Source organism: Aspergillus uvarum, assembly GCF_003184745.1.
Source record: "Aspergillus uvarum CBS 121591 unplaced genomic scaffold BO82scaffold_42, whole genome shotgun sequence".
NCBI classification, from domain to species: Eukaryota; Fungi; Ascomycota; class Eurotiomycetes; order Eurotiales; family Aspergillaceae; genus Aspergillus; species Aspergillus uvarum.
This window is the reverse complement of record NW_020291339.1, coordinates 234,103-261,509: the sequence shown is the minus strand read 5'-3', so window position 1 is coordinate 261,509 and position 27,407 is coordinate 234,103. Positions and strand designations below refer to the sequence as shown.

General features: G+C 54.2%; 12 protein-coding genes across 12 annotated transcripts; 7 read left to right on the top strand and 5 right to left on the bottom strand.

Moving 5' to 3' along the window:
- BO82DRAFT_356065 (translation initiation complex factor eIF1A) lies at positions 1-1,056 on the bottom strand. Its single transcript, XM_025635617.1, has 2 exons — positions 902-1,056; positions 1-671 (listed from the first exon to the last, which is right to left on the bottom strand). Exons 1-2 carry the CDS (start codon positions 920-922, stop codon positions 243-245), a joined length of 450 nt encoding a protein of 149 aa, XP_025490065.1. The 5' UTR covers positions 923-1,056; the 3' UTR covers positions 1-242.
- A 651-nt stretch (positions 1,057-1,707) lies between these two features.
- Positions 1,708-2,103, top strand: BO82DRAFT_247106 (uncharacterized protein; the record flags this gene model as incomplete). The annotated part of the gene is made up of 1 exon (XM_025630833.1): positions 1,708-2,103. A coding segment is annotated over one exon (396 nt), but the record flags the coding sequence as incomplete, so codon positions are not given.
- Positions 2,104-2,377: 274 nt separating this feature from the next.
- On the top strand, positions 2,378-4,300 carry BO82DRAFT_384865 (putative chitin biosynthesis protein (Chs5)). Its single transcript, XM_025638132.1, has 2 exons — positions 2,378-2,638; positions 2,765-4,300. Exons 1-2 carry the CDS (start codon positions 2,567-2,569, stop codon positions 4,067-4,069), a joined length of 1,377 nt encoding a protein of 458 aa, XP_025490063.1. The 5' UTR covers positions 2,378-2,566; the 3' UTR covers positions 4,070-4,300.
- Positions 4,301-4,776: 476 nt separating this feature from the next.
- BO82DRAFT_287897 (putative aspartate transaminase) lies at positions 4,777-6,155 on the bottom strand (the record flags this gene model as incomplete). Its single annotated transcript, XM_025631596.1, has 3 exons — positions 4,777-4,841; positions 4,903-5,008; positions 5,079-6,155. The coding sequence occupies 3 exons, from the start codon at positions 6,153-6,155 to the stop codon at positions 4,777-4,779; spliced, it is 1,248 nt and encodes a 415-aa protein (XP_025490062.1).
- Positions 6,156-7,119: 964 nt separating this feature from the next.
- BO82DRAFT_339572 (alpha/beta hydrolase) lies at positions 7,120-8,791 on the top strand. Its single transcript, XM_025633483.1, has 3 exons — positions 7,120-7,933; positions 7,993-8,307; positions 8,376-8,791. The coding sequence occupies exons 1-3, from the start codon at positions 7,406-7,408 to the stop codon at positions 8,634-8,636; spliced, it is 1,104 nt and encodes a 367-aa protein (XP_025490061.1). The 5' UTR covers positions 7,120-7,405; the 3' UTR covers positions 8,637-8,791.
- Positions 8,792-9,138: 347 nt separating this feature from the next.
- On the top strand, positions 9,139-11,190 carry BO82DRAFT_288046 (class II fumarate hydratase; the record flags this gene model as incomplete). Its single annotated transcript, XM_025631607.1, has 6 exons — positions 9,139-9,372; positions 9,530-9,574; positions 9,642-9,679; positions 9,740-9,855; positions 9,914-10,931; positions 11,004-11,190. The coding sequence occupies 6 exons, from the start codon at positions 9,139-9,141 to the stop codon at positions 11,188-11,190; spliced, it is 1,638 nt and encodes a 545-aa protein (XP_025490060.1).
- Positions 11,191-12,037: 847 nt separating this feature from the next.
- On the top strand, positions 12,038-12,705 carry gup1 (glucosamine 6-phosphate N-acetyltransferase; the record flags this gene model as incomplete). The annotated part of the gene is made up of 2 exons (XM_025631604.1): positions 12,038-12,544; positions 12,616-12,705. The coding sequence occupies 2 exons, from the start codon at positions 12,038-12,040 to the stop codon at positions 12,703-12,705; spliced, it is 597 nt and encodes a 198-aa protein (XP_025490059.1).
- Positions 12,706-13,844: 1,139 nt separating this feature from the next.
- BO82DRAFT_287925 (60S ribosomal protein eL24) lies at positions 13,845-14,825 on the bottom strand (the record flags this gene model as incomplete). The annotated part of the gene is made up of 3 exons (XM_025631599.1): positions 13,845-14,126; positions 14,494-14,637; positions 14,775-14,825. The coding sequence occupies 3 exons, from the start codon at positions 14,823-14,825 to the stop codon at positions 13,845-13,847; spliced, it is 477 nt and encodes a 158-aa protein (XP_025490058.1).
- Positions 14,826-15,388: 563 nt separating this feature from the next.
- On the bottom strand, positions 15,389-17,960 carry BO82DRAFT_393585 (uncharacterized protein; the record flags this gene model as incomplete). Its single annotated transcript, XM_025638683.1, has 7 exons — positions 15,389-15,587; positions 15,680-16,060; positions 16,125-16,954; positions 17,059-17,283; positions 17,364-17,672; positions 17,760-17,904; positions 17,952-17,960. 7 exons carry the CDS (start codon positions 17,958-17,960, stop codon positions 15,540-15,542), a joined length of 1,947 nt encoding a protein of 648 aa, XP_025490057.1. The 3' UTR covers positions 15,389-15,539.
- A 925-nt stretch (positions 17,961-18,885) lies between these two features.
- Positions 18,886-19,512, bottom strand: BO82DRAFT_287835 (E2 ubiquitin-conjugating protein UBC13; the record flags this gene model as incomplete). Its single annotated transcript, XM_025631595.1, has 4 exons — positions 18,886-19,061; positions 19,116-19,247; positions 19,310-19,398; positions 19,460-19,512. 4 exons carry the CDS (start codon positions 19,510-19,512, stop codon positions 18,886-18,888), a joined length of 450 nt encoding a protein of 149 aa, XP_025490056.1.
- A 429-nt stretch (positions 19,513-19,941) lies between these two features.
- Positions 19,942-24,780, top strand: BO82DRAFT_314315 (Mtc5p). Its single transcript, XM_025632506.1, has 2 exons — positions 19,942-19,985; positions 20,050-24,780. Exon 2 carries the CDS (start codon positions 20,349-20,351, stop codon positions 24,729-24,731), a length of 4,383 nt encoding a protein of 1,460 aa, XP_025490055.1. The 5' UTR covers positions 19,942-19,985; positions 20,050-20,348; the 3' UTR covers positions 24,732-24,780.
- Positions 24,781-25,128: 348 nt separating this feature from the next.
- BO82DRAFT_356057 (C2HC5-type zinc finger protein) lies at positions 25,129-27,061 on the top strand. The gene has a single exon (XM_025635616.1). The coding sequence runs from the start codon at positions 25,237-25,239 to the stop codon at positions 26,926-26,928; it is 1,692 nt and encodes a 563-aa protein (XP_025490054.1). The 5' UTR covers positions 25,129-25,236; the 3' UTR covers positions 26,929-27,061.
- Positions 27,062-27,407: the final 346 nt, after the last annotated feature.

Sequence of the window (27,407 nt, the reverse complement as noted above, 5' to 3'; positions counted from 1 at the left end):
CCAGGCCAACCGCCGCCACCGTTTCACAGAACCCTCCGGCGCAAGCACATTCTTGCTCCCACAGGAATCCGAGAACTGAGGCGGATTTTCCTTCCCGGAAAAAAAGGACATTTGACGTGTCGAGAGGAAAAAGCATGAAGGACGTGTGGCGGGGAAGAGAGACAAGAGTAAATCCCAGGGGAGCTCTCCTCGCGCAGGGGAGGGTAATGAATGCATCGGAAACGAGAGGGAAGAAGGCGAGCTTAGAGCTCGTCGACATCGATCTCCTTCTCCTCCTCGCTCTCGCGGTCCTCGTCGAACTCGACGTTGTCCTCGAAGCCCTCGTGGCCGTAGGTGTCGGTCTCGTTGATCTTGGCGTGTTCGGGCAACTCGCCGTAGGCCTTGAGACTTCTGGCCTCATCGGCGGTGTACTTCATGATGACGTCGCCCTTCTCGTCCTGGTAGTCACGCAGCGAGAGAAGGATGATATCACCCTGGTTGATCCAGACCTTCTTCCGGAGCTTGCCACGGATGTGTGCCAGGCGCTTCTCGCCGTCGAAGCACAACGCCTCCAGGCGGCCGTTACCGAGCATCTTCACGACCTGCGCGTACTCCTGGCCCTCCTCCTTGAAAACGAGCTCACGCTTCTCGTTGTCGTTCTCGTTCTTTCCACGACGACGGTTCTTACCGCCCTGTTGGTAGTGAAAACATACGTTAGCACAAGGTCCTCATGTGTAGCAAGGCTGTGACAAGAATCCCGCGATGTGAGTTTCACCAGCGCCAGGCCTCGCCACCTAGAACACCCACGTAACCCTGCTGAGGCACTCGGGCGCAGCGGGATCCGGTGGTAAGAGTCGTGGCGACCAGAAAGTCTGAAGCGAAAATCTGTGAAGCGGGGTTCATGGGGGGTTGATATTCTCACCTTTCCCTTGTTCTTGGGCATGGTGCAATCTCGCTAACCGCGTTGGTATTTCACTTGATGCGATAGCCGATGATCGGACACGAAAGGGGTGGGTTGTTGAGATGGACGTCCCTACGGACCAGCAGAGGGTTGAAAGTGGGGGTGGAAGACAGAAAGAGACAACGATGATTTCGACGCTTTTCAGGCTCTGCCGCCTCTTATGTAAGCACTAGTGGGGGAAGTGGCGTAGCAGCCTGATTGATGCCTTAGATGCCTGCATCAAGTCCACCATTCAGAAGCAGAAATTGTCGACCGCCCGGCAGAAATGGTCGAGTCGCTTTATCGATAGAGCCTGGAGGAAGAAAGTAATTACTGAGTAGCTTCATCAATCACTAACCTATGCCCCATGCAAACATGGATCTTGACAACTGACTACCTTCCGACGCTTTCTCTACTCTGTGGCATCTGTACTTGGCAGCGCTGTTTTACTCACAACCAGCCTACATGGAACTGACGCACCAAAGTCATCAATTGTCGCTTTCCAGCTCGTCGCTTCCGAACCCCCATCTGCCTCATCCATAGCAATACTACCAACAGAGTGCTTTACTTGTTTTCTGGGGCATAAATTGGATTTAATCCCGGTTCTTAGTGCTATCCCGGTGCTGACAGCCTTTCCTTTCGAGGATCTGCCTGCATTCTCCTCTCCCACTCTTGTCAGTAGGAACCGACTCTCTTGACAAAGGGCATCCACCTGAGCATCGATGGCCAAGGGCGCAGCAAGGCTTGGAGCCCCGACAGGGCTCCGCTTCAATTCGGCACGATACACCATTCGTTATCAAGTCGTACACGAAATGCCTTTCATCGCCACTCAACAATTAGCTCTGAACAGCCCTGCAAGAGTCAAAATCACTCATCTATACGAGAATCGGCCTCGCGATACGTTATGGTCCTCATTTGGTCTTCGTTTGCTGTTAGATTACAAGAGTGTCGTTCGATCATGGGCAATGGGAAGGTCCAGAGTGGCTTTTCGCAAAGCTTTGGCGGATCGTGGATACGATCAGGACGGCCGAGCGATCAGCTCTTTTCCAAGGCCCACTGCTGAGGCAACACAGATTGCCGGTTTACGAGGATCGATTGACTTTACCGTTCGGGAAGAGGTCATCACAGCAAAGTCTCCGGACATAGAGAAGGATATGCGAGAGATTGTGGACAGGATAATCAAAGTGATGCTTCATGCTCCGAAAGCAGGGGCTGGCTTTTTGAAGCAACGTATCTTATGGGATTATAAGCGTAAATAATGCACAATTTCACCCTGAATCAAGATGAGAATGGCCCTTTCTTCTATAAATACACGGAGTGAAATAAACATCTCGTATGGTATGGCATGCTGTTTGATCGCGGTTGAACGAGTGGTCCGTTGACAACTTAGGTTTGGTTTGTTCCTAACCGGCCGATCTTCGAGAAACAAAACATAACACTCCATCTCCTCCAACTTGACTTGACTTACGTACTCCTCCTCTTCCTCCTCTTTCTTGCTATCGCGCCGGCAATACTGCCTGGACAGAGACTTTCTTTCCCGTGCAGTGAATACCCCTTAAATTTCATCATAAATCATTCATCTTGCGCGCTATCTCTGGTTGCTTAGTCGGTACAGTTTACAGCTTGCGCTCCTCCACCCAATCCGCCATGTTGGTATCCTTGACTGTCGGAAAGGTCGACGCCGGAGTCGCCGTCCTCTTGACTCAAGACAACAGATTGGTAAGTAGCCCTCTGACTGTCACTGGAATTGTGACCACTGTGTGATGACAGAGGCTCCTTTGCATCTCTCGATCGAACGCATCACCCACCTACTCCATGCTAATTCGCTTATTACAATCTCCCAAGATCGAATTCCCCTCTGTCCTCCTGCCTAACAACATTACATCCGGTAGCATCGTCGACATCACTGTCGCGCGCAACCACGCCGCCGAAACCGCCAGCGCAACCGCCTTCCAGACGCTGCAGAAACGCATCCTCAACACCTACGGCATCAAGACCCCCACCCCCCCGATTCTCCGCCTCCGCAATGCAACCCAGACCTCCCTCGTCCTCGAATGGGATCCCATCGACCTGGCCACCGCGTCGCTGAAATCCCTCTCCCTCTACCGCAATGGCTCCAAGGCCGGCTCGATCCCTCGCCCGCTCGAGACACGTAGCACCAAGATCAGCGGCCTGGCCATCCACACCGAGTACACCTTCCACCTGGTGCTGCGCACCACCGCGGGGACCTACCAGTCCGAGAAGCTCGTCTGCCGCACCCACAAGATGACCGATCTGTCGGGCATCACGGTCACGGCGGGCGTGCTGCACCCGCAGCAGAAGGATGCGCTCGCGGCCGCGCTGGACCGCATCGGCGGGAAACTGATCGACACCGTCCGCATCGATACCACGCATTTCGTCTGCACGGAGGGCCGCGGCCCGCTCTGGGAGAAGGCGGTCGAGATGAACATCCCCGTGGTGGTGCCCGAGTGGGTCGATGCCTGTGAGGCCGAAGGCACCATCGTCAGCGTCCGCGGATACTATCTGAACGCGGATCCCAAGGCCCGTCAGCTGGGTCCCATTCATGGCTCCACGCAGCATCAGCGCACGACGTCGACCGCGACGTCGCTCCTGACCGCCGCCACGGGTCAGCCACAGATCAGTCAAAACCCGAATCCAAGCCCGAGCCCGAACCAAGCCCAGGACCAGGAGCAAACCCAAACCCAGAACCAGTCACTATCCCCGTCGCCATCCAACCTGGCTCCCTCGGGATCCCTGCAGGTACAGCAGCAGCTCGAGGACCCACCACTTACCCCATTCCCCGGAGCCGAGATGACAGGTCAGCCGACCGCAGAAGAGAGGGAGGTCTCCTCCGACGAGGGCCGACTGTCACCACCACCGCCGGTACCCCCCAAAGACGACGAGGAAGAAGTGAAGGAAGACGAACACGCTGAGGACGAGCCACCCGCCCAAGCAGAGCACACTACGGCGGAGGTAGCGACGCCCTCGGACGCTAAAGCCAGCGATAGCGACCATGACGAACAGGCAAGCCCAGCAGATGACCAATCCGACCACCACATAGAGGACAAGGACAAACCATCAACCGACGAGGAGGATAAGGAGCGCCATTCCAAGGAAGGTGAAGGCGATTTCAACGAAATTCCACTATAGTTTTGTTTGTTGCTGCTGCTGCTACTGTTCATTGAGCCATATCTTCCGGCTGTTTCGTGGGTTTTATTCTCTTCATCACTTTTTTCTTCCTTTACTTTTTACCCATTACTGTTCCTTTACTTTTTACCCATTACTGCGACGATTTTCAAATGGACTTTTTTTTTTGTAGCGCCTGTGGATGTATAGCCGATAGAGAAAAGAGAATAATTAACTGGCTCTATTTTATCCCCCAAGCCATGCTCCATTACCATAACTGTTTCTTTTTGCCGAATGCATGATATTATCCCGGTAGTTGTGATTGTGTTTGTTTGTGGCTTCTTCCTAGTTCGGTGTTTGTTGGTGTTTTTCTCGAATTGGCGCCGTTTCCGCCTACCCTATAAATTGTACGGTATGCGGCATTACTGTAGATTTAAATCTGGAAGTTTACGTTTCTTTTTTGTGAGACTAAATTTCTTTCTTTCATTCTATCCTTTTGAACGTAGTTGGCGTAGACATCCCACGTGAAAGGTACGAGTTCGACACGTAGATCTATCATGTAAGCTACTGCAGTGTTGTTGTTGTTTGTGTTGTTGTCAGTGCGCATGATATATACAGTATACTTATCAGCGGGCTTGGCCCTCGGAAGTTGATTTCATCCACTATCTACATTCCATCCCCACCATTTCTAAACCTTTTGTTCATCTTATATAATTATCACCCCAAGGTTTCTAGTTGACTGTACGGACAATATCGTCGATAGCCTGCGCTACATAGGCAACATTGCCTTGGCTCACTACGACAGATCATTAGTCAAGGCTGCCACGACCGGGAAAAAAAAAGGTGGAATCACTTACGACCACTGATGGAGGCTCTGCCGGACTTAAGGAGGTAGATGTGGTACTTCTCCTTGAGGGCCTCGACCTGAGTCGGGGTGAGGCCGGTGTAAGAAAACATGCCGTTCTGCAAGCGGGATTAGATTGGTGGGCTGGTTTGATTTTTGTGCGGTGGGGGACTGTGTGAAGTAACTTACCTGCTCAACGATGTGCTTCCACGTTCCGGGGGTCTCCAAACGCACGAGCTCGTTGAACAGCGCCTGGCGCATGGACTTGATACGCGAGCTCATGACCTTCAGATCGTCGTGCCACTGGGAGGTCAGCTCGTCGTTGGTGAGGACCTTCTTGACGATGGTGCAGCCGCCGACGGGGCCCATGGAGAACTCGCCGCGGATGATGTGGCAGAGGTTGTTGACGACGAGGTCGCGGAGGTTCTGGCTGCCCTGGGGGAGCACGTAGTGGAAGGCGCCGACGCGCTGGCCGTACAGGCCGAAGTTCTTGGAGAAGCTCTGGGCGACGCACATCTCGAGGTGCGGCTTCTCGTTGAGGAAGTAGCGCACGGCCCAGGCGTCCTCGTCGGCGGAGCCGGAGGCGAACCCCTGGTAGGCCGAGTCGAAGAAGGGGAAGATCTGCTTGCGCTCGCACAGGTCGGCGATCGCCTTCCACTGCGCCTGGTTGGGGTCCAGGCCCGTGGGGTTGTGGGCGCAGGCGTGCAGCAGGATGACGTCGCCGGCCTGGGCGTTGGCCTCGAGCGTCGCCATCATGCCCTCGAAGTCGAAGGAGCGCGTGTCCGCCTTGTAGTAGGGGTAGGTGCGCCGCGGCACCCCGGCCAGCTCCCAGATCGTCAGGTGGTTGGCCCACGACGGGTCCGACAGCCACACCGTTCGCGGCTTCATCTTGTGCGCCAGGAACAGCGCCCCCAGGTGGTTGGCGCCCGTCCCGGCCACCGCCTGCACGGAGCCGATGCGCGCCTTCTGCGCCGTCTGCTGCTCCGTCGGCGTCTTCGCGTCGAACCCGAACATCAGGTCCCGCGCCAGCTCCAGGAACGGGACGTCGCCCTCAATCGCCGTGTACTCGTGCCGGAACAGGTTGTCCTCCGCCAGCAGCTGCTGCTCCGCCTGCCGCACTACGGGCAGCGGCCACGGCTTGCCATCGTCGGTGCGGTACACGCCAACGCCCAGGCTGACCTTCTGCGGGAAGGTGTCGTTGTTGTATGCGCGGTTTAGGGCGAAGATCTCGTCCGCCGGCAACGGATGCAAGTCGAGGACGGTCATGGTGGGTGGTGGGGGAGGAAAGAGGTAAGTCGAGGGTATCTTCGATTGTCAGCGAGGCAGGCTCGAGTCAGTGTATTAGGTCCGGGGTAAGTTCTTCTGCACCTACCTTAGAACTTAGAGGGGGGGCGTCCCGAGGGGCAGTGGGTTAGAATTTAAGGATTGCGTGGGTGGAGCAGTGGGATTTTTAGTTGGATCGGACTGGGGACACGGGTGACGAACAGGTTACCAACAGGCTAGCAGCACGCTCTTAAACAGCAGAATATCAGATCTTGCTGGTATTGAATGGAGACTCGAAATGGAGAGCAACATACGAGATACTCAATCCAGCAAGAGAAAGACGGTGGACCAAATGCATGAGTCAATATTCAGTTGTGGATGGCATGCAGGATTGGCCGATATCGCCCTCGTGGATCCCCAGCCAAATATCCGCCCGTTCGGTTCGGTTCTTCTAGGCATGGCTATTTCCTTTTTCATTTTCTGTCTGGCTTTCGCCGCTGACGACAATCGACCGACGGGAAAACCCGCTTAGTGAAGTGGTTCATTGCAGGAAGAAGCCATTGTGACTCGTGTGACTGGAACAGCCCGTGCCATTGATATCACTACTCATTGTTGTTGTCGTCCATCGATAAAATCCGTTGCTGGGCGGTGACAAGAATGACAGGAATGGATCATGTGGTTGGCCACATTGCACTGAGCAGTGCATGAACTGCACCAAAACTGGACTTGTACAGTTGCTACAGTTCAATTGTCTGCGCAAGAGGGAGGGTATTGAGATAGCGTATCCCCAATCGGCGTTCGAATCTGGATAGGTCGAATCGAGCTCATGGTGAGGTTCAAGTCGGATAAGGGCGGACAAAACCCCGGTCATCTGCTCGGACTCCTCCGGTTGTAGCCGAGCTGCTAACTATAGGTTAGAATCAACACTATACATTCCTCGCTTGTTGGCTATATGACGCCTTAGGACTACCAGGGAGTTCTTATCTTGCCAATGAAACAAGTGTCTTATCCCGACATGAAGCAGGACTGCGAAGCACTGTACATAGTAGTTCTGGGCAATGCTTGATCGGGGTAACCCCAACCGACACGGTCGCGACTTGATTGATAACGAGGATGAGGGGTTGTGAGGGGGGTTTTCCATACCCGGCCAACTTGGCCTAAGGGAAATGGTTATCTTACATTCGACTTACTGATACCCTTCAGATCATCCTGTCCCATTCAGCTTTACTGCTTACTTCTATTCGACCATCAACATGGCTTCACTGAACGACGAAAAGCTCTTGCACGACATCCGCCCGAAGGTGTTGACCCAACCACTACACAACAGCATCGCTCCGGAGCTGCTGTCGCGATTTGACCCGGTCTACGTTGAGAACCACAACAAATACGCCGCGGGAAGACTGCACACCCACGAGGTTCCCATTGAGGAATTCCGTCGCAATCCCGCTAAATATATCATCAGTTATGGCCGTGCGAGCGGTCCAGATATACACCGCATCTCCGAGCAGAAATGCCCCGTCCAGGGCGGAGAGATAAAGGTGCGCATCTTTGAATCCGAAGCTGTGATCGACGAGCATGGGAAGGTCCAGAAGAGGGCGGCTTACCTTAATTTCCACGGCGGTGGGTGGGTTTTCGGCGATCTCTCGCAAGATCACGACTTCTGTAAGACAGTTGTCGATGGGCTGGAAGGACAGCTGGTGGCCTTTGATATCGACTACAGGCTAGCCCCAGAGCATAAATATCCAACCCCGGTGGATGATTGCTGGACGGCGTTCAATTGGGTCCGCAGCTTCTTCCTCCCATTGTAATGTTCTGACCGCAAAACTAACTACGAAGGCAGGTCCGGTCGAAGGCCGAGGACTTCAATATCGATCCCGATCGAATGGCGGTCGGAGGGATGTCAGCAGGGGGACATTTGGCAGCCGTCATGGCTCATCTCTGCCGTGACGCCGGCATTCCCTTGCGACTGCAGGTGCTGAATGTACCGGTCTGCGATCTGCACAGTCCTTTCAAGCCGGATGGCACATTCGATCGGGATAATTGTCCATACGAGTCGTACGAAGAGATGGAGTTTACGGTACCCCTGCCAGTCGCGCGCATGTCCTACTTTCACAAACATTTCCTAGGGGTCCCAAGGCCAGCAACATCAGAGGAGGTGAGCTACTGTTAAACGGTGCCGGCGCCAACTATGTGCACTTTGCATGATGCTGACATGGCTTTCAGGACTGGAAGATCTCCCCCATGTTAGCGCCCAAGTTTGCTGGGCTGGCGCCTGCATTAGTCTTCACTGCTGAAATGGATCCTCTGCGGGATGAAGGTGAAGTTTATGCTGCCAAGCTGAAAGCTGCAGGATGCTCGGTGGAGTTGATGCAGATGAAGGGAGCACCTCATACCTTCGCCCTCCTAGATGGGATACTGGAAACGGGGCGGGTGTACAATGAGAAAGTGATTGAAGGACTGAAGGCGGTTGTCGCAATGAAATAGATGCTACAGCTGCTGCTGCTGCTGCAGCGTCATGCATACTCGGTAGAATGGATAATGGATCCCCACCGTGGGCGGTGTAGGAGAAATGCGGAGAGAATCTGAGGATCATGGTTTATCCGGGTGATCGTATTTCCATACATTACACTGTACTTCATCATCATGCCCCAAGAACCGGAGCCAAAACAAACTGCCGCCTGTAATGACGGTACCGGGCCGGGAGAGCTCGGCAGGCGGTATCGGAAAAGAATGGCCATTCATTAAGACCTCGTTTTACCCTCTTCTTCTTCCCCTTCTTCTTTCTGTGGCCGTCCATCCCCTTGATTTTTGGGTATTCTTGAGCGTGTATACTTAGACTTCTATCCTTATCGCATTATTTTTCAAGTATGATGACTGCCTCACCGCCCCACACCAGCTGCAATGGCTTGCTTCCCTTGACCTTGCAATTGGCTCCTCCGATCAACTCTAACTTGGAATAACCAGCAGATCAAAAGCCGAACCCGTCATGTTGACCTCCTCCAACACTTCGCGGGCCGCGGTGCGCTCGATGGCCAGCCTGACACGCGCGGTCTCCTCCAGCTCCCCCGCAGCTGCCGCGGCTTTTGCTGCCCGCTCCCCCGCTGCTCTCAGTAGCCGACGCCTCTTGGCCTCCAATAGCCGGGTCATGCAACAGTTCCCCCGCCTTCAGTCCTTGAACTCTACCTCCTCCAAGCGCGCCTTTGGCACCACCGTCAGAATGGTGAGTTTTCCTGCCTCAGCTACCGACCGATCACGATAAGTAAGAAGCGATGGCATCCTGCTGTACATCTCTCACTACTTATATCGGACCTTCCAACTTCCCCATCAGTGAGACCCGATGCACGAAGGCGCAGTGCTGACCGACCATGGCTCTTCAGTCTTCTGCTACTCGTACCGAAACCGATGCCTTCGGTGAAATCCAGGTATGTGAACCCGTAATTTCCAATCGAAGCGCTTGCAATCATGAGGTCTGACTGTGTTCTGCTCTAGGTCCCCGCGGACAAGTACTGGGGTGCCCAGACGCAGCGGTAAGAGCTCCGTCTGGCAATGGAAACGGAGAATAGAACAAAAGACTGACGGAGGAACAGTTCTCTGGGTAACTTCGACATTAACCAGCCCCAGGACCGTATGCCCGAGGCTGTCGTTAAGGCCTTCGGTGTCCTGAAGGGTGCTGCTGCCACCGTCAACATGAAGTTCGGCCTTGGTAAGCTGCCCTTCCGCGTGAAATACCTACAGGAGCGCATCACTGACATGCATAACAGACCCCAAGGTCGGTGAGGCCATCAAGCAGGCTGCCGCTGAGGTTGCTGAGGGCAAGCTGAACGACCATTTCCCTCTCGTTGTCTGGCAGACTGGTTCCGGTACCCAGTCCAACATGAACTCTAACGAGGTCATCTCGAACCGTGCTATCGAAATCCTGGGTGGTGAGAAGGGCAGCAAGAAGCCCGTCCACCCCAACGACCACGTGAACATGTCTGCCTCCTCCAACGACTCCTTCCCCACCGCCATGCACATCGCTGCCGTCGTGGAGCTTGAGAACACCCTGCTCCCTGCCCTGCAGAGTCTCCGTGATGCTCTCCAGGTCAAGGTCGAGAAGTTCGACAAGATCATCAAGATCGGCCGTACCCACTTGCAGGATGCCACCCCTCTTACTCTCGGCCAGGAGTTCTCTGGCTACGTTGCTCAGCTCGACCGTAACATTGAGCGTGTCCAGGCCTCGATCCCTCACCTCCGTTACCTGGCCCAGGGTGGTACTGCTGTCGGAACCGGTCTGAACACCTTCAAGGGCTTCGATGAGGCCATCGCCGCCGAGGTTACCAAGATGACCGGCACTCAGTTCTACACTGCCCCCAACAAGTTCGAGGTCCTTGCCGCCCACGACTCCGTCGTTGAGGCCTCTGGCTCCTTGAACACCCTGGCTGCCTCTCTCTTCAAGATCGCCCAGGACATCCGTTACCTCGGTTCCGGACCCCGTTGCGGTCTGGGTGAGCTGTCTCTTCCCGAGAACGAGCCCGGCTCTTCCATCATGCCTGGCAAGGTCAACCCCACCCAGTGCGAGTCCCTCACCATGGTCTGCGCTCAGGTCATGGGTAACCACGTCGCTGCCACTATTGGTGGCATGAACGGTCAGTTCGAGCTCAACGTCTTCAAGCCCGTTATGATTCGCAACCTGCTCCACAGCGTGCGCATCCTTGCAGACGGTATGAAGAGCTTCGAGAAGAACCTGGTGCACGGTCTCGAGGCCAACGAGCCCAGAATCAACGCTCTCCTCCACGAGAGGTAAGTTACACCGTTACACCGGAATATACTTGCCGTTTGTTTAATTGATCGTTCGCTAACCTCAACTTCTAGTCTGATGCTCGTTACCTGCCTGAACCCCGTCATTGGTTACGACATGGCCTCCAAGGTCGCCAAGAACGCTCACAAGAAGGGTCTCACCCTCAAGCAGAGTGCCATGGAGCTCAAGGCTCTGAGCGAGGAGGACTTCGACAAGTACGTCCGTCCCGAGCTGATGCTGAGCCCCAAGGAGAAGAAATAGATGCATAGACGGCGCGTTGAATGACAGGAATGAGGGGATTTGGTCTTTTTGAATAGTTTGGAGGGACGCGATCTAGCGAAGCCCAGACTTTGCCTTTTTTTTTTCATATCAAATTTATGTACACCCAGGAAATTTCATTGTATTATTTTTTTTCTTCTTCGATCAGTGTGAATAGCTGGGGAAGTTTGAGTAAGACTTAAGTGGCATGGATGATGGAACCCAATCGTGCGGTACTTTGGTCGGATCGCGTCCGCCGCCGACTGCTACTATTTTTGGAATGCCCCAGGGATGCAGATTGCGAAGACTGATTGCAACTGCGGCAACATCCTTTTTCTTGCGGGAGGCGAACAGCTAACGAGTAAAATTGTCATATCAGGGCCACATGCGGTGTCGGAAAGGGAATGGAAAGCGAATGGGTTTAGGTGGAAGTAGTCAGGGGCGGACAGAATGACAATAACTCAACGATGATCAATTAATGGAGTGTTTCAGGCTGCCCATGGGCCCTGAGGCTGGGTTGGCTGTGTTTGCGGCCATCATTAATACGAGTAACTTCCGCCGCGCACTTGGCCCCTCTACACTTCTCTTTCTCTTTCACTTCAAGAATCCCATCAACTCTGTCCAATTGACCCTCCTGTCCCTCTTTCAGGCCGCTGTGTACACTTCCGGAGTTGCTCCTTTTTTTTCCCTTGCACATCTCCGGCACTCAGGAGTTTCTCCCCCTTGTTCCTGACCACGAACCCCGCTATTTCCCTTCCCCAAGTCAGAGCAACAACATCCCCTGGTCAAAACCACATTCCACCGAATCGAAACACCAGCAAACACCCACAACCCCTCCCAACCAAACACAATGACGAACCTCACCAACAACTCCGCTGCTGCTCCCCAGCAGCAGCAGCAGCAGCCCCCCGTCGCCGTCAAGGCCACTACGCCTAACGAAGACAACGACACCGACCCCCTCCTCTTCCCCACGACCCTCGTCTCCCCGGACGTCACCGCTGCCCTGCCGGCGAACTACACGATCCGGCCCGTGCGCCGCTCCGACTACCAGCGCGGCTACCTGGACGTGCTGCGCGTGCTGACGACCGTCGGCGACATCACCGCGGCGCAGTGGGACGCCCGCTACGACTGGATCTCCGCCCGCAACGACGAGTACTACCTGCTGGTCATCTGCGACGGGGCGGGCCGCATCGTCGGCACGGGCAGCCTGATCGTCGAGCGCAAGTTCATTCATGCCCTGGGCATGGTCGGCCACATCGAGGACATCGCCGTCGACCAGGATCAACAGGGCAAGAAGCTGGGCTTGCGGCTCATTCAGGCGCTAGACTTTGTGGCCGAGAAGGTCGGGTGTTATAAGGTTTGTTCTGTCCCTTCCCTGTCCTGTGGGGGGTGGATTGGGGGGCTTTGGCTAATGCTGACTCCGTCTAGACGATCCTCGATTGCTCCGAGTCGAATGAGGGGTTTTACCTTAAGTGTGGGTTTAAGCGGGCGGGGTTGGAGATGGCGCACTACTATTAGATTAGACAAAGGCTTGTTGGTGTGGGCGTGTGAACTTTTTAGTTAAAGGGGTTTGCTATTTTCTTCGGGCGTTTCGCATAGAGCTTGGGGACATTCCTGGGTCGTCGCGGGTGAGGGATTGTGTTTGGTGCAATACATAATTTTTTGGGGTGGTAGTGGGGATTAGAGTATGGGTTTTTATCGTGATGGAAGTCCCGTTATGGATATACGAGGGACTTGATTGCGGTAGATGATGTGCGGTGGTTTTTGTTTCGGGGGTTTATACTATATAACTAGTGAACTAGAGGAAGCATGTCTTATCATATATCATATGTTGGCTGTAGCCTGGGTTGAGTAGTAATGCGGTGGGAACTTTTGAGGGGGGGGGCGTTCAGTGGGCTAAGTAAGGATCATGCTTGTAGGACTCGGATGTGTAGGTAGGACACCGGTGACACTGCGGTCAGGGACCATGGTGGGAATGCCTGAGGCGGGGAGGTCATGTGGTTGATATTCCATCACAGAACTATGGAGAACAGACGGGTGAATTACTATCGTTGCAGAACACATAATTGACATAAGTCCGACTTGAGATCTAGGTTGCATGGGGGGATTATGTGGTTGATTGTGTCATCTCTGAATTATGGAGAATAGAGGACCGGAGACGTCAAAATATACCGACAATCTGCTCGCACGAAGGTCAGAACATGGCGATGTCAAGCTAGATCCAGGTCCACATCATCCATAGTCACCAAGCGTCATGGAGTCAGGAAGTGGGAAATCTACAAGCTCGAGTTTCAAAAACGAGATCGAAAAACGCAAGTGCCATCATATCACATCCATTTTCCATTTTTATGGGTTTATAAAAAGTACCATGGCGCAACATGATAGAGAGAACCACCCTATCTGGAAGAGCCAAGGGGGTATGTTAACCGGGACTCCCCGACCTCTGTCGACCGGGGAAAACGTTCTTGCTGCTTTGTCCGCTCATGCGCCGGAAATTTTCGCATTTTGTGTTTCAATAAATTTGTTGATTGAAGGAAAACGTAAATTCCAGCTCCGGAAAAACCTCCCAAGATTTCATGATATCCCTTGTGCTCCCCCAGCTTAACAACCCAAGCCAAACCGCTTCTTCATTTTCAAATCACGCTTTAGTTAGGATTTTAACGGGACTTGGCGGCGACCTTGGGGGCAGAACCCTTAGCACCCTGCTTGCTCTGGATGCGCTGGGTACCCTTGCCGGCGGCGGCGTTCTTGGCCTTCTCGGCCTTCTTGCGGGCCTCGGAGGCAGCCTTCTTCTCCTTGGCGTCCTTGATGGCCTGCTGGCGGGCGGCGGCACGGGCCTCGGGGCGCTGAGCGCGGCGCTCCTTGATCACGTCGAGGGAGGCACCGACGATGGCACGCTGGTGCTTGACGGCACGGCGGGTACGCTTCTTGGCAACTTCCTGTATTCAGGCGAAAAATGTCCCGTCAGCAATTTGTTCCCACCCACGATGTATCAAACCATGGTCTCTTGTGTCTCGAGTTGCAATCTCCTGCCTGAGGAATGTTGATGCAGCCCTTCTTTTCTTCCGTCTCGGTATATATATTGTCGCGCCAAGCGGAATTGGTGATGAACGAGTCGACTCGAATAGTGATCCGAATTCCCCATCAAAACTCTAGTCGCTGTTTGAAGCCGTTGTTCCCGACCACATTCTAACCCCCATCTGATCCTCACATTCCCACAGGCAGGAGAGACGACCCAAGAAAACACACAGAGAACCTTTTTGTTTTCACGCGCGGAATGCAAAAAGATGGCGGGTGGTTACTGACTTCAGAGATACCCTTCTTGTGCTGGCGACGGTAGAGGACAGTCCAGGCGATACGGCGAGGGTTCTTGCGCTGGAGGAAGAGGGACTCGGACTTTCCATTCTGGAAGCGGAAGATCTTGCTGTCGCCACGGACGTACAGCTTACCCTATTTGTTCCACAAAAAAAAAGTCAACAATCTTTGTCTCCATCTCAATATGTTGGCGATTCTTTGGTGGATTTCGTCACGGGGTTGTCGGATAACCCTGCTTCATGTCGGCGGGTAGGGGAGCGATCAAAACGCACCTTTCCAGGGTAGATCTTCTGGCCGGAGAAAGAATCGTCGTAGGTACGCATCTTGATCGTCTGAGATGCGCAGCCGGTCTGTTGTCGGTTGGCGTTGGGTGGTTGAGTCGAAGCGGTCTCTGCGGCGAGGCTGTTCGGGCGAGACTGACACAATTGTGGTGGTGCGGTGCGGGAGCCTCGCTAAACCCTACCACGTGACCGCCCCTGCCCTTGGCTGGCAGCATGCTTGCTGTCCGCCTTCCCGCCCGTCTCCAACTGTAAGTTATAGTTCAGTTGGTATTGTATGGGGGATTGGCGCGCGGGGGCAGGGCAATCTACTTCATAGTTGTTCGGTCACCGGATTGATGAATTATGTTTTTCTTTTGAAGACTGCACACCTTCATCTCTCTTTGCTCAGACTCATAAATTTCCATTATGATTATGGGTTTCGCGTCTGAAACTATATGACAGAAATATGAAATCAAATCCCGCCTCTTATGAGCGTCATCGTACACACCAGGATTTGTATCGTTAGGATGATACATGGCTTCTCCAAGTCACATACAGCAAGGGTTCATCTAACAGGACCGAATTTCAAAATGATGCCTGCTCACTTGTCTATCCATTCCCGTCTGTTTCACTCTTATCCATTCGTAACCGGAACGTCATGATCACGGTACATCAAGCAACATGCCGATCGATAGCATCAGGTCGGAGTATCAGTATCTCATTCGAGAGGGTACCGATGTCGCTGGCCTTCTGCCAAGGCAAAACGGTTGCGCCTATTCATGCCTTATGCCAGTCACAGGGGCCCCAAGGGTTTGGCTTGCAGTCCTAGATACGATAATAGTAGTTAGCATGTTTCTCACCCCGTGCCAATTCTCTCCTCCCCTGCTGACAACTCCCTAAAGGGAATATCCACTTACCTTGCACTGGATGTCGCGACACATCGGAGTGGAACAGATACCGCAGCAGTCCGAGCAGACATAACGCCCGCAACCGCCGGGCTCGGTGCACACCGTGTAGGTCGAGTGGTCCCTGGCCAGGTTCCCGTAACGGTCTAGGAGGGTGTTGACCATGAAGCAGCGACGCGACTTCAGCCACTGGCGATCCGCGATGGGCTGGTGCAGGTACTGATCGCAACCCCAGCGGACGCAGCAGGGCTTCCCGCAGATGGGGCACGGCCCGCGACACTCGATGCACCACAGAATCTTACAATCCCAGGAGCGGCTGTCGTCGGGTCTTGCGGGTCCTCCAGGCGCGGCGCCCTTGAGAAGAGTGCCGGTAAAGCCACGCACCCAGAGAGTCTATTCCTTGCGTTAGTTGCTCATGGGTTGGGTCAATCCGGGCAGGAGGATGTAGGCCTCTTACCGGATCCTTGTAAGGCTTGCGTGGCACGGGTGGGGTCGCCTTGGGCTTTTCGGCGTCGCCCTCAGCGTCGTCGCCTTTGTCGTCGCCTTTGTCGTCGCCTTTGTCGTCGCCTTTGTCTTCACCCTTGTCTTCGCCTTTGCTCTGGTTCTCGCTGTGTATGGAAGCGGCGGCACTGCTTCCAGAAAGATTCACGAAAGAGTGGCCGGCGGACTGGGGCTTGTCTGGGTGCTTCTCCTCGCGCAAAAGGGGAGTCGATGAATTTGGAGAGAGAGAGACAATAGTGAAGCTCATGCGTGACGCTTCAGACTGGTCACCGGACTGAGTCTTCTCCGCGGGTTCCTTGCGCAAAAGGGGAGTTGCTGAATCCGGAGTAAGAGAGCCAGCGGTAAAGCTCAAGCATGACCCTTCAGACTGCACGTCGGATACAATGTTCCAGGAATCAAGACCGAGAGAGGCAGTGGAGGAGCTCAAACGTGCCCCTTCAGACTGCTCACCGGGCACAATGATCGAAGCACCAAAATGGAGAGTGGCTATAGAACCGCTCAAGCGCGACTCTTTAGACTGCTCGGCGGACTCAAGGTTTGAGGCACCAAGGTTAGGAGAGGCCATGGGGGTGCGTGATCCTTCTGACTGGTCGCCGGACATGATGGTCGAGGCACCAAGAGGGAGCGTGGCCATGGAATCGCCCAAGTGTGATGCGTCGTCCCTCACGCTCAGGACGACTTCTTTCTCGATGTGTGAGACAAGCTGCTCCTCGGTCTCCTCAATGATAGTACCACGATCCCAGAAATCCAGGCGCATGTAGACAGGGACATTGTCATCGCCGATATCTGCTCACAGGGTCAGTCTCTCTCACCCAGCTCTCACCTGGCATGGTGGTGTGTAATTGTTTACAACAACACAGACAGCATCAGGGAGGGGAGGGAACACTCACCACCAGATGTATCACCGAAACTCGCGCTGCTCTGAGTACCAATGCTAGCGGCCAGGCTGTCGGTGCTCTGGTTGCCCAGGGCGTTGACCAAGACCGCGGATTCCAGAGACATGTTGCTCTCATTCTCGTTAGACATGGCCTGCTCCTTCTTGCTGCCGTAAATAGGCTGCCCATGCTTCTTGGAGTTGTGCTTGTCGTCGCTCGCGGTCTTAGAATCACCGGTTTCTATTTATACACCCAAGCATGAGCTGCCGTTAGACGAGCTACAACACAAGCAACGAAGACAAGCAGACAGAACAACTTACTCTCCTTGGTCATTGAAAGCATAGACCACTCGGAGACAGACTTCTGGTCGCTCTCTTTATCAGCGACGGAGTCTTCCTTGTTGAAATCCATTTTGTAGTCAGTGGGCCCAGCGTGGGTGACGGATTGCTCGGGGAAGCGTAGGTTCTCGTAGTACTCCAACATAGGATGCTCGTAATGATCTCCGACAAGAGGGCGGCCGTGCTCTTTCTCTTTACAACGTTGTCTGCGCTGGTAGTCCTCCAGGGTGGGAAACAGGTGATCTAGGTCCTCAATCGTCACCACACGCGGGGTCTGCGTGCTTTTGTTGACTGTTACCACCGACTCACTGAAACGCTGTGATTTGATGAAGGGGGTTTGTTACCTATTCCTCTTTGAGGCGTCCCTGGTCCTCTTACGCAGTCCCGGCAGCTTGAAGACCTTGGTTCCTGGGATAAAAGGGTTGAGAACTTGTTTGATGGTTGGAATCATGGCTGGTGGGTGATGCGTGTTTGAAGTCACATCGGGGGCGACGATGCAGTTCGCAGCTTCAAGAGAGAGCAACTGTTGATCTTGATATTAAGGCTACCAACATCAAGAGGTCCCGTGACCTTATACATGGTCACGCTAGGGACTGAAATGAGAAGGTCGATGCTGGAGTGAATGAATTAGAATCAGACATTGGTTTACCTGTGGTGAAGTGTTATCATTGGTCCGTGTGATGGTCTTTGTAGGCGATCAAATGCAAGCCAGGCACAGTGTAACATGACCAGCCAATATCAGCTTGATAAAGTAGAGCCTTTAACAAAGCCCGAGGGTGGTTGTTGTTTGCATATGCAGCTATCCACCGGCGCCTACATAAGTTGGCACATATCTTTCTTCTTCACTGCTGCAGTGGACCCATCATCAAGGCTGAACCACCAACTCTCAGCTCAAATACTCAAGCCCACGGCGGGAGTATTCTCACTCTACATCTCAGATTCCTGGCATACAGGTCGCGAGGTAAAACTATTCCGATACTTAGGATGAGATGGCACGAAGCGAGATTGGAGATCATATGTACATTGCTATCTATCCATGCGAAAGCGCCCCACCAGGACGACTATGGCTAAGCGGAACTAACTACATTCTCGAAGACAGCAAAAGAACAAAAAGAGAAAACCACAGGACCAGCACCAAGATGTACCAGATATGAGGGATAGCCTTTGCTGCCATCTAAACGACTGAAAGAAAGTAGGACCCAGCGGTGCAGAGCTGCCATCCCTCATGTGCAATGTTGGCTTGTCTCTCTCTCCCTGCAGAGCCGCAAGTGAGGTAGTTGTAAAGACTGACGCGGGAAGAATATTAGGGGATCTGAAGGAAAAAAGAACGAGAGGCGCTTTTCTTCTCTGCTTTCTCTTCTTCGAGGTCTCATGGGTCACGTCACAGACGTTTTGTTGCGCCTGAGGTGTTTGTGTCAATGGCAGGCAACCTGGGAGAGGCTACCGCCGAAGCTCCTTTCCTTCCCCTCTTCTCCCCCGTTTCCAAGAGTTGAACCGCATGCATCTAAGTCATGGCGTGGGTTCTAGTCCACTCTTTCGCGGTCTGTATGGCAGCCGGCTCATCCTCCTTCCAGCGTTGGGCAACGTCGTTGGCGAGCGGGTCGTCGGGGTTCGGGGCACCCAGCAAGGCCTGGATTGAGAGTAGGATCGTGCGGATTTGTAAAGCGGGGGACCAGTTGTCTAGGTTGGTGGTTAGTTCCTTTCCCCGTGGCATGAGTTCCGTGGAGGACAAACTCTTGAGCACGTCCAAGCAGATCCGTCCGAGCCGGTCGATGTTGGGGTGGTAGATCTTCGTCAAGAAGCGGATCTTCGGGGGAGTCATGGGGTAATCCTCGGGCAAGAACAGTTCAAGACGGAAGATGCCGCCTTTGAAAGCGAGTGGTTAGCGGCCAACCAGTCTATCTCTCGTAGATCTCCAGACGATATACCTTCGTACGGCGACTGTGCAGGCCCGTGGATCGAGACATCGAAGTAGCGCAAGTTGTCTTCATGCGGGACAGCGTTGATGCCGGGAACCCTGCGGATGGAGATGCGTTAGCCAGTCGTTCAGGTGACGAGGCGAGACAGACTCGACTTACGGCTCCGCCATCAGGCGCTCAGTTTCCTTGATGATTCTCTTCGGCAACGCCATCTTGGACCTGTAGATTGGAATGAACTTTAGTATACATCCAGACCCTTGGGCTCCTAGCGCCTTCAAGTACTCGAGGGTGGGGCTTACGGTTTCTCTGCTTTTGGCCTGTCTGGAGAGTGATAAATCAAGTTCCTACACCAAAGAGTAAAAGGGAAGGCAAAACGACAAAAAGAAAACAACAGTCGACCTGTGAGCTGTTTATTGAGAAGAAGGAAACAAAAAAGAAAGACCAACAGCTTCAGTTGTCTATATGTGATCCTCGTCCGGAAACTAATATGAATCGACGTAACCCGACAGAGGGGCACTGCATCTCAGGTATTTGTCACCCACCGCAATATGCACGGGCTGCTCGGAAAGCCATCCGTGCAGGTGCCTTGACCCGAAATGGAAAGTCCGGATTCCCCCAGACTTGTGGAGCTGCGACTGAGCCCGTCAGTGTCTCGACTCCTTTGGGGTAGATGCGCTTGCTTGAGGTAGGCTTGCTTGTGGATGTTACCTTCATTGATGAGATCATTGGCTAATAGCGCGCTTGTTCAGCTATTTCTAGCTCAACACCTCTCCCAGGACCCCGCATGTCCATTGCATGCAAAGCCTCGAACTTCGACTAGCTCCATCCTCGCTCAATGCGCGTTACTGCATCCTCCCAATTGTCCATTATTCGCAATTGACCGGCCCTTTATGCGAGGGAGAATTCGACATGAGACCAACACGCTCAAACGCACACAATCACATCTTTCATGCTCGCATTCCTTCTTGAATCCGTTACTTTTCCAGGGTGTGAATAGCAGCCGACACGAGGACGGAGCTTCCGACGGCCTGGCCAGACGACGGGAACCATGACGGACACCAGTGAGCCCAGGCCACCGACGTCGGCCTATGAAAGTCCAACATTCGGCGAGGACAGTTCATTCCATGTGGAGCAACCTGTTGGGTCTATGTCCATATCGCCATGTGGACGGGATGTGGTGCTAGCTTCCAAGGAGGGTCTGCACGTTATTGATCTGGACTCGCCTTACTCCCCGCCCCGGTACTTGCCTCATCACACACCGTGGGAGGTCGCGGATGTCCAATGGTCGCCATTCGCGGCCCGAGACTATTGGGTCGTCAGTACATCGAATCAGAAAGCACTGGTCTGGAACCTGGGGATGAAGACTGCGGAGAGTTCAATTGAACATGTACTGCACGCCCACACGCGGGCGATCACTGACATCAACTTCTCGGCGCATCATCCGGACATGTTGGCTACCTGTGCTGTTGATAGTTTTGTCCACTGCTGGGATTTGCGCATCACCTCGAGGCCCGCCATCTCATTCTCCGACTGGTTTGCCGGCGCAACCCAGGTGAAGTGGAATCGACAGGACCCTAATGTGATCGCGAGCTCGCATGACAAGTTTCTGCGGATCTGGGACAAACGGATGGGCGCGTACCCGATCACGTCCATCCAAGCACATGACACGAAGATCTACGGCCTCGATTGGAATAGAGTACGACCTGGCGCTCTGACGACTTGCTCCCTCGATCGGACGATCAAGTTCTGGGATTACACAGTCAATACCGAGGTTCCCGAGAAGCTCATCCGGGCACCGTTCCCGGTGTGGCGCGCACGAAACACCCCGTTCGGTTGGGGTGTCTTGGCCATGCCGCAGAGAGGTAACAGTGATCTTCACTTGTACAGTCGCAGACTCGGAGAGGGTGCCAATCCCGGCGAGGATCTTCCGTTGGTTCACAGCTTTCCGGGGCATAAAGGTCAAGTGAAGGAGTTCCTATGGAGAGCTCGTGGGGGTATAGCTGATGGGATTGATCATAGAGATTTTCAGCTCGTCTCGTGGGGCACCGATCGAGAACTCCGATTGCACAGGGTTGACCCAGATATCTTACAACGAGTGGGCTACGAGAAAGGAAAGTCGTTTATATCTAACTTTAATCTTACCCGTAAAGGTGCGGTCTACAAGTCCTTTCGGGATACGAACGCCGACCAAGATGATGAAGACACAGGGTCCCTCTCGCCCAAGACCCAACAAAGCGCCACACCACAAACTTCCCGCAACAAGGGGCTGAATACGATCTCTATCCCATATGCGCGCGGCTGGACACAAGGTGGAGGCAACCCCGACTCCAGGATAGGCATGCAGGGGCGGACGAACGTTCGAGCCGATACCAACCCTATCGCATGGATGCGCGGTGTGAAGATCTCTGGCTGGGATATCGAAACACTGGGTGATGAGATCACTCACGTCGGAGAGAAGTTCACTAAGGTATCTTTTGAATCCGTTGATGTCAGGCAAAGGAAAGCGATGATATCCCTCAACGGCCCGTGGGCTGCTGATGGCGACTCTCTTTTCTTGAAAGTTGACATCAAGTTTCCGAGCGATTACCCCCGGGCCTCCATTCCTATATTCAACGTACAGAAGACTGCCGCAGTTACCGATGAGCTTGCCGACAAGCTCGTGGCAGAAACTCGGAAGATAGCAGACACCTATCTGACTCACAAGCGAGGCTGCTTGGAGGGGGTTCTCCGTTATCTGTTGGGCGAAAGCACACTAGAGGAAAGTATGGCATGGCTTGGAGAAACAGCTGAGACTGTCAAATCGCCAATCAATGGCCAGCTTGAGGGAGAGGAGTCAAGTGACGAAGACGAAGTCGGGCTATCCCAAAGCCAGGACTTAGGCATGAGTTCGGAATTACTTCGTCCAGTCAATGCCAACGTTATGGTTCCTGTGGCCAAGGGGTGCGGCGCGTTGTGGGCAAATGATGGCCGCTTGGTGTGCTTCTTTCCCTCAAAGAATGATAAATCGGCAGAATGGATGGAGAACCTGGGTTTGAGAGAGATGTCCAGGCTATCGAGAGCCGACAAAGTTTTTGAAGGCTTTGGCCGATTGCAGACGAGCTCGCCTGGTCCGCGGCCTTCTGCTACGATTGCTAGCACTGATGATGGTGCATCGGAATATTCTGATGATTCGGACGCGGAGAGCTCCAGCTCTTCCGGGTCCTCGGGGATCCTATCAGGGCTGCAGCACCGATTCCCGACTCCTCAAACATGGAGGAGTGGTGGCAGTCTGGGGATTTATAGACCACGCTCTACAGATAATTCCCAGAGGTCCACAGCTGGAGCAGTGACCACGAAATCGTCTGATCCGCCTCAGAACGTGATATCGATTCACGACTTCAGTGATATGCTACCGGCAAAACGCGAATTGGCTGTCGGATATCGCATCTGTGGCAAAGCCACGGATGTATGTGCCCACAATTCTGCCGTTGCTCTCGATCACGGGTACCACGAGCTAGCTCGAATCTGGGGACTTCTAAGGCTCATTCTTCACAACCGGAAATCATCGATGCTTGCTTCTAGTCTTGATCAACTAGGAAGGCCGCCGCGCATTCAGCGAAAAGACAGTGCTATTGATCTTACTTATGACGCGAAGAGCCATAATAGGAGCTCGAAGGGGTCCCAAGCCCCGTCAATAAGATGGGGGGATCACCCTTTCGGTAGCCATTGGCTCATCCCATCTCTATTTGATCACTTCGAACGAATCGGCGATGTGCAGATGATCGCGATGCTATCATGTGTCCTGCACGAACCAAACAATGAAGAGATATCAGCAAGGGAGAAGGCTCATCATAGTAGGAGTGTCTCTAAGCGCATGGAAGAGCATTCATTTTCGTTCGACTTTTACCCTCCACATACAGTGATACAAAACAAATCACATACTGCGACTCCCCTTGCCACCACGCCAAAAGACAGCCATACGACTCCCATCACACACAGTTCCGGACGCTCATCCTCCGAAATTTGGCGTGTTGATTCCACTCCTCCTTATTCCACGGGAACAACCCCTCCCCTGAACTCTCGGGTTGCTGCCCTACCGGCAGACCGAAAAACTTGGAGTCAAAATGTATCAATAGCAGCCTCCCCTGATCAACAGTCGCAGCCTCGGAGTGCGTCGGGGCTTGGTTCTGTTCTTGCCTCTTCCCTTTCCCGGTCTTTCACCTTTGGGCCCTCTTCAGCGTCTCCTCCGGCCACTGCATTGTCGAAGAAGAAGCAAAGTCCAAGTGGCAGCCTACACACGACCGGTGGATCCGGCATGTGGGTTACCAGTGCTCTTGCGGCAAAACCTGCTTCTGCGATTCCGGACTATTTGACTACCTCTACCGCGCTAACTTCACAAACCCATTCCGACACGGAAAGTGAGCGACCGTCGCCTGCAAAACCCCGGGCGAAACTGCAAACAACATTCAAGAACCAAAATGCCTTCGACAGCGGTAGCTCACAAAACACGTTTCTTGACCCGAAGAAAGAAGGTCTATACCATTCATATCGAGCAGCATACGCCCACCTACTTTCAATCTGGGCATTGCCCGTGCAACGTAGTGAGGTTCTCAAAATTGGCGGTGTAGCTAGTTCTCTCAAGGGCCTGCATGTTCCTCGCCAAAATGCCAATGGTCATCATGATTCATTCTCTTTTCCCATCTCAAAGCATCGGGGCGCGACCACGGTGCATATTGATGAGGAGAACCAAGGCCTGGATGTTCAACGCCATTGCAACAAGTGTGGACAGGCACTACAACATTCGATTTTCGCCACAAAGGCTGCCGTAGAAACGTTGACTTCTAGGAGTCACATGAAGGGGACAGCGACATCCACCGTCACGTGCCCCAACTGCAAGCCAAAACAGTCACTTGCTCTGAAGTTGCCGTGCATTATCTGCGGCGAGGTTGTCGACGGAATGCTTATTCCCTGCCTCGGCTGCGGCCATGTCAGCTGCTTTGATTGCCATCGAGGCTGGTTCTCCATGGCATCCGCAGATACTCATCCTGATAATCACGCCGAGCAAGATGAGTACCGATACTGTCCGAGCGGCTGCGGCTGCAAATGCTCCGATTTCATCGACATAGACCCCGCTTCACCCTGGGGCGTAACCACAGACCTAACGAGTCCCCAGGAGCGGGAAAACACCCAACATCGGCATCGAAGCAAGAAGTCTGATGGGGCAGTCTCCACGAAGACTTCCGGTGAACACGCCACGGCATCTAATAGTGCACAACATGGAGAAGAAGCAGATCGATCACAGAGCGCCTCGCCTTTTGCATCCCTTGCAAAAGGCCTGGGTGGAGGACTGAGCAGAGGGCTGCGACTACGGGACGACAAAAGAAGATCGAAGCTGTCGTCGACGTCATTTGTCCCCAAGAAGACTTCGATGAATCAGGTCGAGAATAGATGATGGTCATTTGTATCAGTGCTTCTAGCTAGCGACAAGTTATGTATACCCCTTCAGTTTTTTTTTTTTTTTTTGATCTGTTAGCTCTAGGGTTAGGTGCTGGGATGAATCGTACTTTTAAGATATAGTCCCTACCACAATCAATCACGTAGGATAGAGCGAAATTATGCTCTGAAGATGAGCTTCTGCTTGATTCTTTATTAGTCGGTCGTATGTGCTACTATGTAAAGGTACTAGAAACACGAATGTTAAGATCTCGAAAGCGCTTCTGGCCTACATCTAAGTATGCGGAGGGTATCGATTCGTCGCCTGAAAGATGTGGCCATGAACCAACCGCTTATCGGCCGTTGTCGATAACACTCCGCCGTCATTTCTCGATCATTGACCCCCGCCAACCACTCACTTTGTGACCTACTCTACCTTCATTATTGTCCGGCATGAGGAGTAGGGTGTCTCAAATTTAGACGCCACCATAACCTCACCCTTACGCACCAATTGCCGAATTACTATGAGCAACACCGGCCTTGTTGCATGGGGCGTTCCCCGGCTGGCGGAGCTCCTTCCGTTGGACCAGGAATCTCTCACCCAGATCATCGACTACGCCGCCAGCCTCTCCAAGGAAGAAGGAGCCGACCACCTCAAAAACCTCCTGGGCGACTCTCCGGCTGCGTTCGAATTTATCGCTGCCTTCAGCTCCCGCCGTTCAGCCCCGGCGCCGCAGCGCTCCGCCGCGTCCTCCCCAGCACCGACACTTGCCCCCGCCCCCTCCAGCGCATCCTCTGCACCTCCCAGAAACACCAGCAGCAGCTCAGGCCGCAAAGGCAAGAAGTCAAAACCACCGCTTCATAGCGCCGGGCCCGTGCGCCGGCCCGAGAACTTCGGCGACGTGACCGGCGGATATAGAAAGGAGGATCAAAATGAGGATTACATGCCTGTCTCGATGTCAGGCCGGGGTCAACCGGATGCGAAGCCGCCTCTTGGTCTACGAAATCTACCGGTCACATCTTCTCAAGGGTCATCCGCTACCTCGTCGCGCAACCAGTCGCCCGCCCCTCCCCGGCCTAAAAGCACCACCAGCAGCAACAGCAACAACAACAAGGCCCCACCCTCAGCAGCGGGGCCCGTCATCTCGGATCTCCTGCCTAACGTGAAGTCGAAAGCGGCCAAGTCGACGGGGCGCGGCGGCGGCGGCGGCGGCGGCGGCGGCGGAAATGCAGGCGGAGGCTCGTCCTCATCGGCCAAGGGCGGCGGCGCTCTGACGACGACGAACATCACCGACCTGACAGCCGCGATCGCCGCACTGGAGGTCTCCACGAACCCGACGCTGGGCACGGGGGCCCGGAAATGCACGTGCTACGCCAGCATCCACCCGCTCTTCGACCCGGCGCCGAACTGTCTGAATTGCGGGAAGATCGTCTGCGCGCTGGAGGGGCTGCAGCCGTGCTCGTTCTGCGGGACGCCGCTGCTGTCGAGCGACGAGGTGCAGAGCATGATCCGGGAGCTGCGCGCGGAACGGGGCCAGGAGAAGATGCGGGCCCATAATGAGGGCGTCCAACACCGGGATGGGGGCCCGGGGCTGGGACCGGGCATTACGCCGGGAAGTAGCAACAACAATAGGCTGGATGCGGCCCGCGCGCATCGCGACAAGCTGCTGCAGTTCCAGGCGCAGAACGCCAAGCGCACGCGGGTGGTGGACGAGGCCGCGGACTTTGAAACCCCCAATGTCGCGTCGACGCTGTGGATGACCCCCGCGCAGCGGGCGCTGGCCCTCAAGAAGCAGCAGCGGATTATGCGGGAGATGGAGGAGAAGGCCCGCCCGGAGTGGGAGAAGAAAAAGACCATCATGAGCTTGGATATCAAGGGTGGTCGAGTGACGCGGGTGTATCAGTCTGCCGCGGAAGCGAGCGGGTCGTCGAAGGCCGCAGCAGCAGAGGAGGAGGAGGCGAAGGTGGAGGATGGCGACGACATTGCACAGCTGGGAGATGAGGCCGATCGTGGGAGCAGTGGTGGCGGCCACGCGTTTAGCAACAATCCGCTGCTGGCGGCTGGCGGGCTGCTGCGGCCGGTGTGGAAAACCGCCGATGGTAAGCAGCCCGAGACGGCGCGCAAGGAGCGCCAGCCAACATGGCGGCGGGTGCAGGATGACAACGATGATAACGAGCAATGGATTCTGGACGGCGGGGCGCATGGGTATACGTGATTTAGTGGAGGCGGAGAGATTCTGGCGTCACCGTGTAGTTCCTCCCTGGGCGCAGTGAGTGTGTTGGCCTGTACATACGCAACGTTCCCCTCGCATAGTATCTTTTTAAGTGTATCCTCGCTGGTAGTATACACCCCAGCCAAACTACACTACACTACGTATCTCTCAAGCTAGCGCGCCATCGTATCCTTCGGTGGGGACAATCAAAGCCAGACCCCGTATTAATTTGAACTTGGAGTAGAGTCTCGTACTGCAATGGAGACAGAGCTCGTGTTCGGAAGGGCGATACCCAGGAATCCTATCCATCAATATGATCCTATAGCCTGTCAGACGTTGCCCGTGATACATCAGACATGTGCCGCATCTCTATTATTACTTCTCTGCACTCCACCGATAATGAAAAGCATAGCCAACAACTAGCTGACCACCACCAACAATCCAGCCCCGATCCGGATCCGCACCTCCAGAACTCCCCGCAC